Here is a 15,076-nt window from a genome sequence, read left to right on the forward strand (position 1 = left end):
ATTTTTTTTTTCCTTACTAGTGTCTGTTTCTCTTATCAAGAACAAATGCAGTCTAGGCTGACATCCAAAGTCAGGTGAGACTAATTCCACCCTACACAACCGATCTTTCATAGAGAGGTTAGAGAATGAAGATAAGAGACAGCAAGGTGGAGAATGGAACATTTTGCATCTTTCACTCACATGCCCCTTTCATTAATGTCTTTGTGATAAAGTCATCCTTCCATCTGTATGTTGAGAACCAGGCAACAGCAGGTGCCTGCCTGGGGAGGAATGTTTTCAGGAAAAGAGAGGGATCTGCTCATATTCCCGGCATAATTTGGGCCAAGTCTAACCTGCCAAGTAACTTATATGTTTATAGCTTTTAGAGTTTGGACATGTTTTAACTGTTATTACTATCACATTTTCTACAAAAGGAAGTCCCTTTTCCCTCAGTATGAGTCTTCTCCCAGTTATATTTTATCGTTTCTTCAGCACAGTTTTTCATTTCTTGGCTCTTCCGTAGTGTCTCTTCTACCTTTCTTTTCTCCTTTGCTGAAGCAAAGCTTCAGTTTCCCTTCCATTTTCCCACTTTCTCCTCCTTGGAATTGTATTTTTCCTTCCTTGTGTCCTCCCTTGGTCACACCTCTCCCTTCTCTCCAGCCATTCTGTCCTTCTCCCTTTTTTTTCCCCCATCTTACTTAGATTTTTTTTTTCCTTCCCTTCTCATCCCCACTCTGCTCACTCAGCTCTCCCAGCAGAACACTTGGCAGCAAAAGTCAGCACTAAATTTCAACAGCCATAAGCCATTGTGCAGAAGACAACTCCACACCCATGGCCAGACTTTGCTGTGCCACCACCTTGTGCTTCAGCCACATTTTCTGCTCCACACCCGTTGCTCCTCTTTGTGCTCTTGCACCCCGGGCATCTCCTGCTTTTACTATTCTGGCAAACTCTGTGCAGCTGAAATGGCTGTGGCAGTCAAAAGGTCTCTGCTGTTCCATCTCTGTGCCCTGGGGGAAGAGGCATTGACCACTGGAGCAGCCCCTTAAAATCAATAAGGCTGGGTGACAGGCTACCCTTGTGCTGGCCAACCAGGGATAACTTGGGGTATTTCCTCATTCTCCAGACAGAAACAGCTATTTGTTTAATAGAGGCCATCACCTGAAAACATTGCTGTGCTTCAGTAGAGAGGAGCAGGAAAGCCTGAAGCTGGCTGCAGGGATCTCTGGAGCCTGGAGGCCACCTTAGCCACGTGTGGAAGGTAAGAAAGGTATTTACATGCTTCCCTCAGCATTAAGAAGCCAAACTTTCTAAAACCCTAGTTAAAAATTAGAAGCTTGCTCTAGCTACTTTGCCTAACAAAGCTGTAGAAAGTGCTTTTGTTTGCTAAATTCCAAAAGTGTTTTAAGTGCTTCAGGCAATCCAGAGTGTTTTCCTAAGCTGTAATAACACAGTCAGATCCTCTGATGTGCACAGGTAACAAAGCGACACTGATTTTGGTGGTGGAGGCTCTCACTAGGTCTCTTGATTGATGCTTAGGTCAGTTCTCCTTGCAGTTTGAAGTGGTATTGAGATAGGTCAGACAGAATGGGCTGCAAACCCTTGCTCTTCCAGCCAAAGCAGCATTGTCCTGCTTCACACCAGGCAAGAACTGGGCCCTCCAGCTACGGATGAAAGATGCAGAAGAGCCTTCATGACTCACTCACAAGACTTAGCTTTTATAGAAGGAGGCCAGGCTGTGCCTGTGCTTGTTTGCTTCTCTCTTGGGAAGGAAGCAGGTGAGGTTGGGCAAACACATGGAAAAGCAAAAGCTGGAATGAGACAGGAAAGCAGATAGGCAAAAGACAGTGTAAAAACCAGCACATGCATTGGATATTTGAGAACAAGAAAGGTGAAATATCCAGTAATCTTTCCATTTGCCTCCACTCCATCACTATGTCATCTTTCATTTGCACATTTTCAGTCCACTTAGATTTTTACCTCTTTGAGCTTTTTTCCAGAGGCTTGCAAAATGCCCTGTCCAATTTTGAGCACTATATAAACAGGTAATGGCTGTAAACACAGAAGCAGCTCTGTTAAAAGTATTCTCTTCTAGAATAGTTTAATGCCAGTTAACTTGTTTCACATCTGGACTAACAAACGTAGCAATGCTTTTGAGCATTGTATAGTGCTCAAAAGAAAAGGCATATGAGCACAGTGCTCTGACTAAACTCATATCAGTGGAGAAAAATGTAAATTTTTTGCTACAAAAATGCAAACTTGGAATAAGTCTCTGGCATCTCACAGCAAGATACAGCATAGAATCATGTAGAGTGCCAGGTTGGAAGAGACTTCAAGGATCATCTGGGCCAACCTTTTTAAGTAATACTCTAGTTTACATGAGATGGCTCAGCACCCTTTCAACCTGAGACTTCAAACTGTTCAATGTGGGGGAATCTACCACTTCTCTTGGGAGACCATTCCAATGTTTGACTGTCCTCGTGGTGAAAAATTTACCTCTAGCGTCCAATTGAAATCTCCCCAGGAGCAACTCGTGCCCATTACTCCTTGTCTTTTCCATGTGACTCCTTGTAAACAGGGAGTCTCCATCCTCTTGGTAGCCACCCTTTAAGTACTGGAACAGCATCCCACAAAGTTTTCCCTCTCAGTTTCAAGGGTCTGAGGATACTTCACCTCTTCACTGTTCTCAAAGCTGGTTTCAGCCCATCTCTGGCTTTCTCATATAGCTTCACACTGTGTCTTTCACCTGGGCATTTTTTTGGTTGGGAACCTGACCTTGATCAATTCTTGTACTCCTAGTCTGCTTAATTTCAACCAATTTATGTCAAAATACTTTCAGGATTAGCCAACACACATGACTAATTTGAGGGACATTTCATTGTTTACTGGCTCAGTTATTGCAGGAACCATTTGCACGTAGCAAGAGCAGGAGTATGTGTTGTGAAAAAGTGTGTGTCCAGATCATCTTCCTTCTCTCACATTCTGTAGTTTGCTCATGGGAGAGCAAAGCCACCTTTGTCATAACCTGTCAGCTTTCTCTGAGGACAGAAACCCACAGATTGGCACTTTGTACATTCATGCATTTGAAAGCCTTGAGCTGGAGTAAAATTACAATAAAACATCACTATGAAGTTGTGATGAGTTTGTGCCATAAAATTAATCAGTGTGAAAGCTCAATAATCCCTGACCCAGTAGTCTGAAATTTCCAACCTGACATGGAGAAATAGCCATAGATCCACTTTTGTACTGATCAGGCTTTTCCCTATAGCTATAGATCACAGGTATGAGATGAGGTTGTTCATTTTGGTGAAGAGAGATCTAATGGCAGTCTAGAACAAACTTTGAGGGGAGAGACAGAAGTGATGGAGCTGTGGGAGAGATTATAAGGAGGAGCAACATCCATATTTATAGTTTGGGAGGTTCAGGTTGGACATGAGGAAAGACTTTTTCACCCAGAGGCTGGGGCAGGTGACAGGTGACCCAGAGAGGTGGTGGTAGCTCCATCCTCAGGGGTTTTCAAAGCTCAGCTACCCAAAGCCATGGCTGACACAGAAACCTAGTGTTGGTGGTATTCCTGCTTTCAGGAGGAGGTTGGATTTGAGACCTGCAGAGATCCCTCTCAACCAGTGCTTCATTTCTGTTGATTCTTTGGTTTTAAAAGAATAACCTGACCACTGTGAAATATGAAGCAGCTGTTTTACACGTTATGGCAGCTGTCTGAAAAGGGATGGTTTTGTGACCTGCCCTTAGCAGATAGCCACAGGATTAGACATGCATCCATTTTTTTCAGATATTTTAGTGTGGGTGCCAAACAGCCCTGTAACCTACAGTCTTATCTCCCCTTATCTGCAGAACAGGCACGTCACAGGAAACAGTTATGAAAGTTTCTCCAGTTCTTGCTGACAGTGTCTTTTTGACTAAAATTGAGAAAATGTAGCTGGTAGAGGCTCTGGTGAGGCTCCTCACCTGTCCTAGCACTGAGGCAGGGCTGATAGTTTCTGTGGCATCCCTGGAAGTAATTTCCTTGCTCTTTTTGACCTTCAGTGCAGGAAATTTCGACTCAGCTTCCCAAGACACTGATCCCAGACAACTGGTGCATCCACCTCATTGTCCACCTACCATGGAGTCTGCCAGCCAGGGTATCAGTTTGTGCAACCATGGTTTTGCTACTGATGGTCTTCGTGGTCAGAATATTGTCCGTTAACAACTAAAATGAAACTCTCTGCTAATTTCATTCCAGCACATGTTTAATCCTGGCAATCTTTAATAAATTCAATTAAACATTCCAGTTTTTAATAATTCAGTTTAACATAAAGTCTCTGAAGGGAACAGGCTCTGTAGAACAGGATTATCCATGTGAGTCCTAACTGGAACATTTTTTTCCCTTCAAAACTGATTCTTCTTTTATTAAAGAATAAAACTGCTGAAATCCTGTGCTGCCCATGCTGAACTAACCCAAAACTCCCTATGTCTTTCCCCAGCAGAGCTACCATGTGCACGGGGAAGTGTTCAAAGTGCATTGGGATCACCCTGTTCCCTCTGGCAGTATGTGCCATTGTCTCCAACATCCTTCTGTACTTCCCCAATGGACAAGTTCTGCAGGTCAGCAAGATAACTGATCTGGTCTGGTTTTTCCATGGCATTCTGGGAGCTGGGATACTGGTAAGAGAAGTGTTGCTACCATTTCCTGTGGATTTTGTCTTGCTTTAAGATCAGGGCTGAGAAAACCTCTGTTAACAACGAAAGGTCATAGACGTGTTTTGCATAAACACGAGAGCAGCTTCATTGGGAAGCTGGATATAGGGCTGAGAAAGTGCATTCAAGACTGAAAAAGCCCCTAATTACAAGAATACAAGGTATTCCTAAAATAAGTATCAGAAGCCCAAGTTGGCAGAAAGCAATAGGACTGACTTCTCACTCTGGAAGAGTGACATGGGTGTTCATCCTCCATGAGTCAAAGCAAAGCTGAGGTTCTAAGTTCAGCTGGAGGTGGTGAGTTCTCACTATGGTCTGCCCTATTGTTACTCCTCTGATTTTATGCTCCCATAATTCACCAGAAACACTAAAGGCAGAACTGAAACATGTTTCAGCAGGTGTTTGTTGGAGACCCAGCCAATGCTTAACCAATGTGGAACTGCAATTGACTTAAAATCCCAAAACTTCCCTGTGTTCTCACACACCCACCTACCTTCTTTTGGGTTTGATCTGGTTTGTATGTGCTCTTCTACAACCAGTTCTCCGTTCCACCACTCAGCAAAGATCACTTTTATGTGAATATCCACAACTAAAGGGAACTTGTTTGGAAATACTGATCTTTCCAGTTCGTTGGAAAGCAAGCTCCCTGTACACTTTTCTTATTATTTACCCAAGAGCAGAAAAAAAGCCAAGAGAGTAGCATGCCTACAACAACACTGGCTGTTCCACAGCCTATGCAGATAGTGAACTGGCACAGAGCTGGCTACCTGCATGTCAAAAAAAAAAATATATAAAAAAAGGAATATTGAAGAATAATTCACTCAGAAAAAGGCAAATCTCATTCACTGTCAGGCTGTGATGCAGCTGCCACTTAAGTTTATGAAGAAGCCACAATGGATGTGGTTCAGACCCATATTTCTCAAAGCAGAAACACAACATCAGATCATTCAACAAGTTATTCTCCACCAGCAGCTTGCCTGCTGCTTCCTCCAGCTACCACTTGGGCCTATTGCTCATGCTGAGCTTGAACCTAAGCGTGAGTTGGTGGAAGGAAGCCTAAAGGAAGAAGTGGAACTATATGAGAGGCCTGTGGAAAATTCGTATCGCTGCAAGCCCAGGAGTCATTGGCTTTCAATGAAAGGAAAGGCAGATGTTTGGCATGAGGGAGTCACAGGCTCACTGAGATCATGCCTTCTTTTAAGGCTCCCACAGAGGCTTGCCTGTGGTCAGCACCACGTACATCGAAATGAGAGCAGCAAGTGAGAGGGGAGGAAAAATTTGCACTGACCTTCAAAACACAGCATTAGGAGTAATTATTGATCCACAAACAATGTTGTTGAGTGTACATGTTTTCCAGAAAGCAGCATAACAGATGCTCACAGGTGAAGAGAAGGAGAAAGAAAGCATTATCATCAGCTCCATTTTCCAGGTGCTGGAAGCAGGGAAAAATCGGAACTAGCTTCTGGGCTTCCTAGGGAGCTAAGCAAGGAGCAGAATGGCCATGACTGGAGCCTGGTCTATACCCTGACTCCATAGTGAGGACAGACCAGGCTGCAGTGTGTTCCCCCATGCACCCAGCTTCTCCCCAAAGGAAACTCACTAAAGTCAGGCCAACAGTTTGCCTGATCTTGGAGAATCTCCCTGTAACCAGGACATAGCCTGAAGAGCCAGGACTGAGAGGAAAACTTCACAGCAGCCTGGCCTGGCTCTGTGAGCCAGAAAACCTGTCTCCACCTGGGAGCTTCACCTCTGGACCAACACCCAGATCCTGAGCACACACTTTGGCTGAGCAGACCCCCCCAGCCTTTTCCTCCTCCTCTGCTGCTTCTCTAATGGAAATTTATATGACGTAAAAACCTCTCCATTTCCTTATTTCAAAAGTTTAGGGTGTAAGGAGAGGATGACTGGCTCCATGTGTCATAGTAACCTCTTTCCTAATGGAAAGCCTGTGTTTAACACTGGGAATTGCCTGACTGAGCCATGGCTCACACACAGCCCTCTGTTTACTGACAACAACCAGATCTGCAAATTCTCATTTCCGTGTCAAAAGGCAGGTCTTTAACCAGGCACTGCAAAGAAAGAAAGAGTTTGCCAAGCAAACCCTTCATCCTGAGCCAGGCTAATACATGACAGAAAGGCGTTCACAGCCTAGATGGGAAACCTCCAAAGAAAGACAGCCCTGGAGGAAAGAGAGTGTTGGTTTGATGGGCAGAGGTATTAGTCCTGAGTGTCAGACACTGGCACACTAAGGCTGTCTTGGGGACCTCCTGTGATTATGTAAAACCTGACTTCTTTTCAGGAAGAGGAAGGTCTTCTTAACCTCAATGCTCTAGCTCTGCAGAACTCCAGCTATGGTCCAGGGACCACTGCACATGCTGGAGCCTGCCTCTGGGCTGTGTATAAAAGGCAATAGAGAGCAAATCCTTTGAAAAATATTTAGGAGGTGCAAATCCAAGCAGATTTCATAACACTGTCCTACACATTCTAACAGAGATATTCACACTACACACATAAAATCCTCTGGTGTCACTCACCATGGACATTCTGCTCTTTCTGCCCTGTATGGGACAACCTCTAGTCAGCCTGTTTTTATAGTTTTTATCCTTTTTGTTTGTTTGGGGTTTTTTCTTCTTTCATTAACTTTATAGGGACCACTTCCTACTTTCTCAAATACTCATTTTCTTATGTTTCTCTTTGAGATGCTTGCACAAGCAGTGGTGGGCAGAGGCAAGGCAGCAGGAGTGCTCTGGCTGCACAGCTGGACACACAGAAGCTTTCATGCCCTCCAGCTACCAAAATAAATGCAACTTTTCCTATCTTCAGAGTGCCTTTTTAAGGTGGCATTACATCCTGAGACAGGGTTGGTAACTAACTCAATTGTATCAGTCCATCTTCACCTGATAATTACCATGGAGAAAGCTGATGTGAACTGGGAGTTCCCTATTAAGCGAAGTCCATTTTACAGGTTTTCCAGAAGCTTAGCACAACAAGCCAAAGTCAGATGTGTTTCAGGAAGTTTAAGGATGATTTCCCAATTATAATCCAGAACAGGATGCTCAGAAGATTCAAACTGACATAATTCTTACTCCAGTGACACATCTCTTTTGAGCAGAAACTCAGTTTTCTTAAAACTGATGTATTTGACCCTGAAAAGAAAACATCAAAACCCTGCAGCAGAGGAGTAGTTCAGCTTCAGCCATCACAATGACTGTGCCAGCAACTTGCCATCCAGCTCTAGCTGTAATCCCACAGCTTCTCCCTGAGTTACTCTTCAGCAAGCACCAACATCTAAGCAGGTGTAACTCAGAGAAATGGCAGAAGCCAGTTTGCATTTGAGCAACGTGACACCCCAGCTCCTAGACTTATAAAAGCATCCCAGCAGAAGTACTGCACACCAATTCAGCTTGTGCTTTTCTCACAGGTTATTTTGCCAGCATCCGTGATGCTGGGAGCAGGCGGAGCAGGATGTTGTGCTAACAGATGTGGGGTAAGTGGATATTTTTGTGTTGAAATGGCACTAGAGGGTTTGCACAATCACTCTTAACTGGCTGCTCAGCAGGTGGAAATGTATAATGACAAACCATCACACCACCATCAACAGCCATGTCAGGGAAATGCAGAAGAGGAGCTTGATCTACAGCGTCCCTGGGCTGGGGCTGAGATCTCAGCAGGCCAACAAGAATGTTATGAAATTGCAGCCACTGATATGAGGGAAATCATACTCAGCCAGGGCAGGTGCTGGAGCATCTAGGGCAGAGGAAGACAAAGCTACTTTACTTCAACTCACATAAAGCATCAAGCTTCCTCCTGCTCAAGGCAATCCTACAGACTGAGATGGCTGCCTGTTCCTTCTGCTTTCACCTGCTCCTGTTTCCTCTACACTCTCTTCCATGACAATTTGCTTTTCCACAGGTTCATCCCTGCTTACCCCTGTAGGGACAGATACATGCGCTACTTTACAGGCCCATGCCAAAAGCCTGAGCTGCTGCTGCTGGCACTAAGAAGCCAGAGCTGCTTCCTGGGGGCTGCTCTGCAGGGAAGGCTGTGACTTGTAGCACAGGTTTGCCCACGTGCTGTGAACATGAAACATGCAACTGCAATTTGGTCTCTTTTTTATCCAGAGAAAGATTTGATCCATGAGATGATGTTTTACTTAAGTTAATTCACTATTCATAATACCAAAATAACATTCATCATTGGAATGTCAGCCCTTATGTCACAAGGGACATGTCATTACATTGATTGTACCAAATGTCACATGCACAGCAAGGGGGATGTGCTAATGACGGCCAAGTAAGCCAGTTGCATGGGCTGGGACATGAGCCTAGGCACCCTGAACCCAGTGCCTGAGCCAGCTGCTTCTCCTGGTTTGGGTGATGTAGAAAGTAGTGGTGAAAAACAGCCACACTGTGGGTGCTCCCACACTCTGCTAACACAGTCAGTCACAAGGGGAAGTCCAGCTGCGCCAGGCTCAGTTCACACAGCATTTCAGGTCTCCCTTCTCCATCCTTCACCCTGAAACTAAATATTAGAGACCCAAGAGTGGAACTTCCCCAGGCTGGCTGTGTTCACTCCCCCAGCCTGCTGATACAGCATCTCCCCATCCCCCCAACTGTTCTCTCCCTGAGCCATTCCTGGAAGCAGCACATGGATGCCAGGTATCCTGTCTGCATGTTCCCATCACTCATTGCTCACCTGCAGACTGTCCCTCCTCTTCCTTATTTGCTGTTCCAGAGGAATACACCAGACATTGCCCAGAGAGCAGTTTGATTCTGTGCTGTTTGATTAGGAGCTGATGGGCAGGTGATGAAGCTACTCGAAGCAAACTAGAGAAGACACTCAATAAGGACAGTGTGTCTTCAAAAATGCTGTCTTCTGGAAGTGTAGGAATTGCCCACTTGTTTGAGGTGGAAAGAAGTGCAGCTCTGCAAGTCACCCTATGGTTTAAACAGGATGTGGCTCAATGTACACATGAGATAGGGACACGAGTAAAGAGTGAGTGGCAACAAATGGCATTAAAAATAACTGTTTCTCCTGGAACAGCTCCTGGGGAAGAGTGATTTCCAAACATGCAAAAAAAAAGAGAGTACTGCAGGGAGATGTGAAGGCCAATGATGTGCTTCTTCAGGAGAAGAAACCTCAGGGAAACTTTGCTTTAGGGATAGCAGAAAGAAATGCAGAGACACCCACTGCAGGGTTGCCCAGGCACCCTGACAATATGGGCTGCATGCCCAGGGCAGGGTGTGGTGTGAGTCACCAGACCCTGGAGAGCAGAGGAGCCCTGGGACTGGTCCAAGCATGCATGATGGCAGCAGCTTCCTAAGAGCCAGGGCTTCTTGCAAGGTGGGTCTGGGTGGACCTGACATGGGGTCCTCAGCTCTTGGTGTCTTGTCCACCAGCTTCTACCTACTAGCAGAGAAATAGCCCACACTGGAGCTACTCAGGAGCCTCTGTAGTCCAAAAGCTACTTTGTCCACCTTTCTGCTTTGGGGACCTTAGGTATAAAATTATAATTTACACTAAATACTCAGCACTGCTTTTTGTGGGAAAAAAGAAAAGGCTAAAGAACTAATACTGATCTGATTTATTATTCAATTAAAAAATAACCATTTTCCTCAGGGTAGGGGCTCTATCCTATTATATTTTATATTATATTTAACAGGCTGCCCAGGGAAGTGATGAAGTCACCATCCCTGCACATGTTTAAAAGTTGTGTAGATACAGTGCTTAGGGACATGGTTTAGCAGTGGACTCGATAAAGTTAGGGTAATGGTTGCACTTGATGATCTTAAAAGTCTTTTCCAACCTAAACTATTCTATATTTTGTACAATCCCTGGTTTTGTAGTTTCAGATTTCATCACTGCTGAAATATCAATGGCAGCAACAATAATTACTAAATTTCTCATCCTTTTATTCACTTTATTGAATTCACCAGCTCACAGTGATTAAGTAAGTTTTTTCATTAATCCATTTTACATTGTTGCCTGCAAACAAGCCTAGGTGGCTTCTTGTCCTTGCATTATAGAGTAATGAGTTTGGAAAGCAACAGATTAAGAATGCATATCTCGCAGCTTGACATGTTCACATTTGAAAGCATCCACTGCACTGACACAGTGAGGAAAAAGACCCCCCAAAATACAGCTTATGTCATTGCATCAGCAAACATACTCCAATATTGCTCTCTAAGCCTTCCCTAAGAGTTTCCAGGAGAACAAGAATAGCCATAACAGCTTCCCAGACCAATAAACCTAGATAATCAGAGGTATCTGGATAATTAGCCAGGATATGAACTCTGCAAAAATTACCTCCAGAAAAAGAAACTGAGAAAAAAGAAATGTGTGTGAAACACGAACCAGGGCAAAAAAGACCTGCACAAGCTAGGTCAGGGGAAACCAGGGAACAACACCAGGGGAAACTAATTTCAACAAAGCCAAGCATCCTAGCTTAGACCTCTTGTTGCAACTGAAGACACCAATGAGGAATTATTTTTTTTTTAAGTGATAACTGAAGGTGGTACAGGTAGGGAAAACGCTGCAGCAACTTCAGACTCCCCTGAGTATTTTTTGTCCATATACAGGAGCACAGTAAAGGGACCAGGTGAGATGAAGCTAGCCATACAGCCAGCAGAGTTAAAATAAGAAAACCATGGGCAGGGAATAGTCACAAGTATAACACTGAAAAGTACTATTAGAACTAACCACTATGGTAAAGCATAGTAGCAGGAAAGACCACTTGCCTTTTGCTATCGTGATTGTCTTTGGGATGCCCATACTGCTATGCTGTGCTAAAACTAATTGCTAGCACGATGAAGATCCTTCAAACAGGTGAAGTAAATGAGAAAATAAGTGGGGAGAAGGGGTTTGGTGTGAGTAGGAGTTCTAGACAGGATATCAGCTGTGACACTCAACTGCACTGTGAGGCACAGGTGACCTTATTATGAGAGATGGTGCATCAGCTACAACCCAGCACAGCCTTGGTCTGGGACAAGATATTAAATTACCTACAACTTGCTGACAATGAAACTCTGCTAAGAGGCAACTCAGACAACATGCAGATAAAGGCAAAGAGTGTCCAGCTTTGCAAAAAAAACCAAAACAAAATGGCAGTTATTAATCAGCTATGATGAAATAAATTTCATGAGAAATCCCAGCAACTTCTAACTCAAGGATTGCTTTAGAGGCAAAAGAACCTACAAAATGAGTCAGTTCACACACTGGCAGCATGCAAGGTTGTAAAGAAAGCGGTAATGTCATCAGCTGGCAAGCTGGAAACTGCATTCACCAGCCTGAACACGTTTGGGTAGTCAATAATTTTCAAGAATGTGTTAAAAATCTGCAATGTGGATGGCAGAGATTTCCATTTGACTCTATAATGCAGCACTCTGTGGAGCAGCTGGCACTAGGAGAAGGTTTCTGCCTTCCTTGTGGGCTGTTAAATTTCCTTGGTATTTACTGGCTACAAGGAAATGTTGCCAGAGGTATTTGGCTTCAATCCTAGGATACAGATGGGAGTGTTTCTCATGTGCTCCCTCAGATGTGCCTCTGCCCTGATTCCAAGGCAGTCTTGCTGCCTTGCCCCCAGCCCAGGTCTTCTCCTGGCTCTGTCAGTTTCCTCCAGAATTTCCTTCTCTCTTCTCCTTCTTGGCAGAGTTGTGAACAACCATGGGCAGGGTCTCTTAACAAGAGTAGTGGGAAACCTGTCTCAGATACATCACCAGTAGCACTCAGATGAGATTCTGTTTCTTTATACAAACAGCAGCCAGATACATCCCATCCATCAATAGAAAACTACCCCAAAAGAGTGTAAAGGCAACATTTTTGTGGGAGTGCCAATGCAAAATGTACAGGTGCATTACACAGAATTCAAACTCACCTCTGGTCATTGCCACAAGCAGCACAATTATATTTCTCAACACGAGCAGTGGTAACCACATGTTATGCTGTTGCAAAATGAAGGAAAGCAGCAATAAGAAAGATTATTTTGCTTTCCTCATCATTACCAAAAACAACAAATGCATCTTCTGTTGCTTTCATACCCGGTTTGGTAGTTGCTTACTAGTTTCTTTTGGCAAAAGGACTGAGAAAGGTGCTGTTGAAGAAGAGGTGGAAATGCCAAGGCACACTGTGTGGATCACAGCAAGCCAGTACTGGATTCATATTTGCTTCTTGAAATAAGATCCACCAGATTTTTTTATAGTTTATTGGTCAAGAATAAAACTCTGCAATAATTAAAGCTCTGGGCTTTCCCAATTTTAAAAACAAACAAAAATACAGTCTGAAATCCTTTAACATCACTAGTCAGGAAAAGTCAACTGGATTTTATTTCCACAAATATCATACTATTACCATGAGTTTCAGCAAATAGTAAGACACACACAGCCATCTTTTCCTGTCCATTCAGTGTAAGCTTTCCAAGCTGCTCAGTGCCTCTGTGCATGCAGTGCTGAAGGCCTTTTCCCTTTCAGATGCTGCTGTCAGTGGCCTTGGCTGTGCTGGGATTCGCTGGGGGAGCATATTGTGCAGTCATCTCCTCACTGGTGCTGATCTGGGGCCCTCTGTGTGACACAGGTGACGGAGAATACCTCTACCCTTTCAGGAACAGCACTCTGGAGTGAGTATCACTTACAAGCTCCTCCAACTTTGCTTTTCCCAATCCCACACAGACACATGTTTTTATAGCAAATCTGATTTTTTCTGAAGTGAAATTGATGGCCCACCCAGTCCACAAATAAACTCACATTTCTTGAAGTAGCATGTTCCTCTTTGACCAAGGATCCTCTTTGGACAAACTGCCTGTTTCCTCTGTTGTGTTTGTCAGCAGCCCCTTGTGCAAGTTGCACCATGATTTTGAAAGGCTGCTGAGCTGTGATTCTCACTGGAGCCAAAAGGAAATGTTTGATATCTATGCCACATTAATCTGTTAAATCATCATTAATTGACTCTACCTACTTCTGAAAAGCACAACAAAAATCTTTTCTAACTGAACTGTGTTCTTCAAGACAGAGTTAGAGATGATGGATTAACTGGATTTAGCTACCACAGGAGGACTGGAGAATATGGAGACACACGGTGTTTTGGAAGATGGTTTACTGGTTAGGGGTTGTAGGGTGGACAGTTTGGCTTGATGATCTTGAAGGTCTTTTTCGACCTTGAAGACTCTATGATTCTATGATTTTTAAACTATTAGGGACCTTCTCCTTTATTTGCTAGCACTGCCATAAAATAAAAGGTAGATTCTCGTGCATGCAATGAAGTACAGATGTGGCTCTCTTCCCTAGTCATTAACTGCACTTCTGCAAAGGGAATTCTGAATAGAATAGAGTAATCAGTTTTTATCAACTATAATAGAACCTGAGACTCACTTTACACACAGTTTTGCACAAAGAAATTCAGAAAACATCACTCAGAAAGCATTCTCAAATGTTTATTTTCTAATACATTAACAATTGTTTTTCTCTATCACAGAGAAAACTATTTGTTCAACCAGACAACATGGAGCACTTGCAAAGAGCCTGAAAACATAATCCTTTGGAATACCACCCTTTCCTCTATTCTCCTGGCCATCGGTGTGATTGAAGCTGTTCTTTGTTGTATTCAAGCCATCAACGGACTTATTGGCTTCATATGTGGCACATGTATGAGGAAGAGAAAGGTTGGTATGCAGTAAAAGATACCAGAGTCCTTCACATTCTTACCACTTTTATTTTTCATGCTCTGGTGATGTTACATGATCAGGGAAACCTGCACAGCCCCTGGATGAGCTCTTCTGGGGAGCTGAGGCCGAACAGGCGCGTTTGCTCAGTGTGTCCCTCACATCGAAGTGAGGGATAATTCCCTCCTCAGGTACTTCAAAAGAACAGAGTAATGTGTTCTATTGACATACTCAACTGAGTGGGTGTGTTCCTGTTCAAGAAGCATTTTTGATAAAGTGTAATGACCCCCCAGCATCTGTAAGTGAGAGATGAGAAGTAGAGGAGTCTTTAATTGGTCAACAGTAGTAAAATGGAAGAAAACTTCTTTCAAGTTTAATTTATCACCACTACTTCCTTTTTTTCACTGTTAATTTTCACTGTAAGAGATGCTCACAGTAAGACTGATACCCCCCCCATGAATACTGGTTAATCATCTTTCATTAATTGCCTTTCAGGCAAATATTTCTGGAATGTGAATGACCACCAGGGAATGCCAGGACGAGCCCCGAGCTGCCGATTCACATCCAATAAAGACAGTGGCCTGTGCTGTATTTATGGGAGGATGAGCAAGAGAACCCAAAATGTTCAGAAGTTTCATGGGGAAAAATGAAGTTTTTTTACAAAGAAGAAAGGGTGGCAAAGGGCTAGATCTTTTAGATTGGAGACTCCAAATATTCATCCTTCTAAATTTACCTGCTGCATCTCAGGTG

At 43.7% G+C, this 15,076-nt stretch overlaps 1 protein-coding gene across 1 annotated transcript; it reads left to right on the forward strand.

Annotated features, from left to right (window-relative positions):
• Positions 1 to 4,446: 4,446 nt before the first annotated feature.
• On the forward strand, positions 4,447 to 14,341 carry LOC104390447 (transmembrane 4 L6 family member 1-like). Its single transcript, XM_009999622.1, has 4 exons — positions 4,447 to 4,641; positions 8,096 to 8,161; positions 13,140 to 13,285; positions 14,140 to 14,341. Exons 1-4 carry the CDS (start codon positions 4,447 to 4,449, stop codon positions 14,339 to 14,341), a joined length of 609 nt encoding a protein of 202 aa, XP_009997924.1.
• Positions 14,342 to 15,076: the final 735 nt, after the last annotated feature.

The sequence above is a fragment of the Chaetura pelagica genome, unplaced genomic scaffold (genome assembly GCF_000747805.2).
Source record: "Chaetura pelagica isolate M959 unplaced genomic scaffold, ChaPel_1.0 scaffold100, whole genome shotgun sequence".
Lineage (NCBI taxonomy): Eukaryota > Metazoa > Chordata > Aves > Apodiformes > Apodidae > Chaetura > Chaetura pelagica.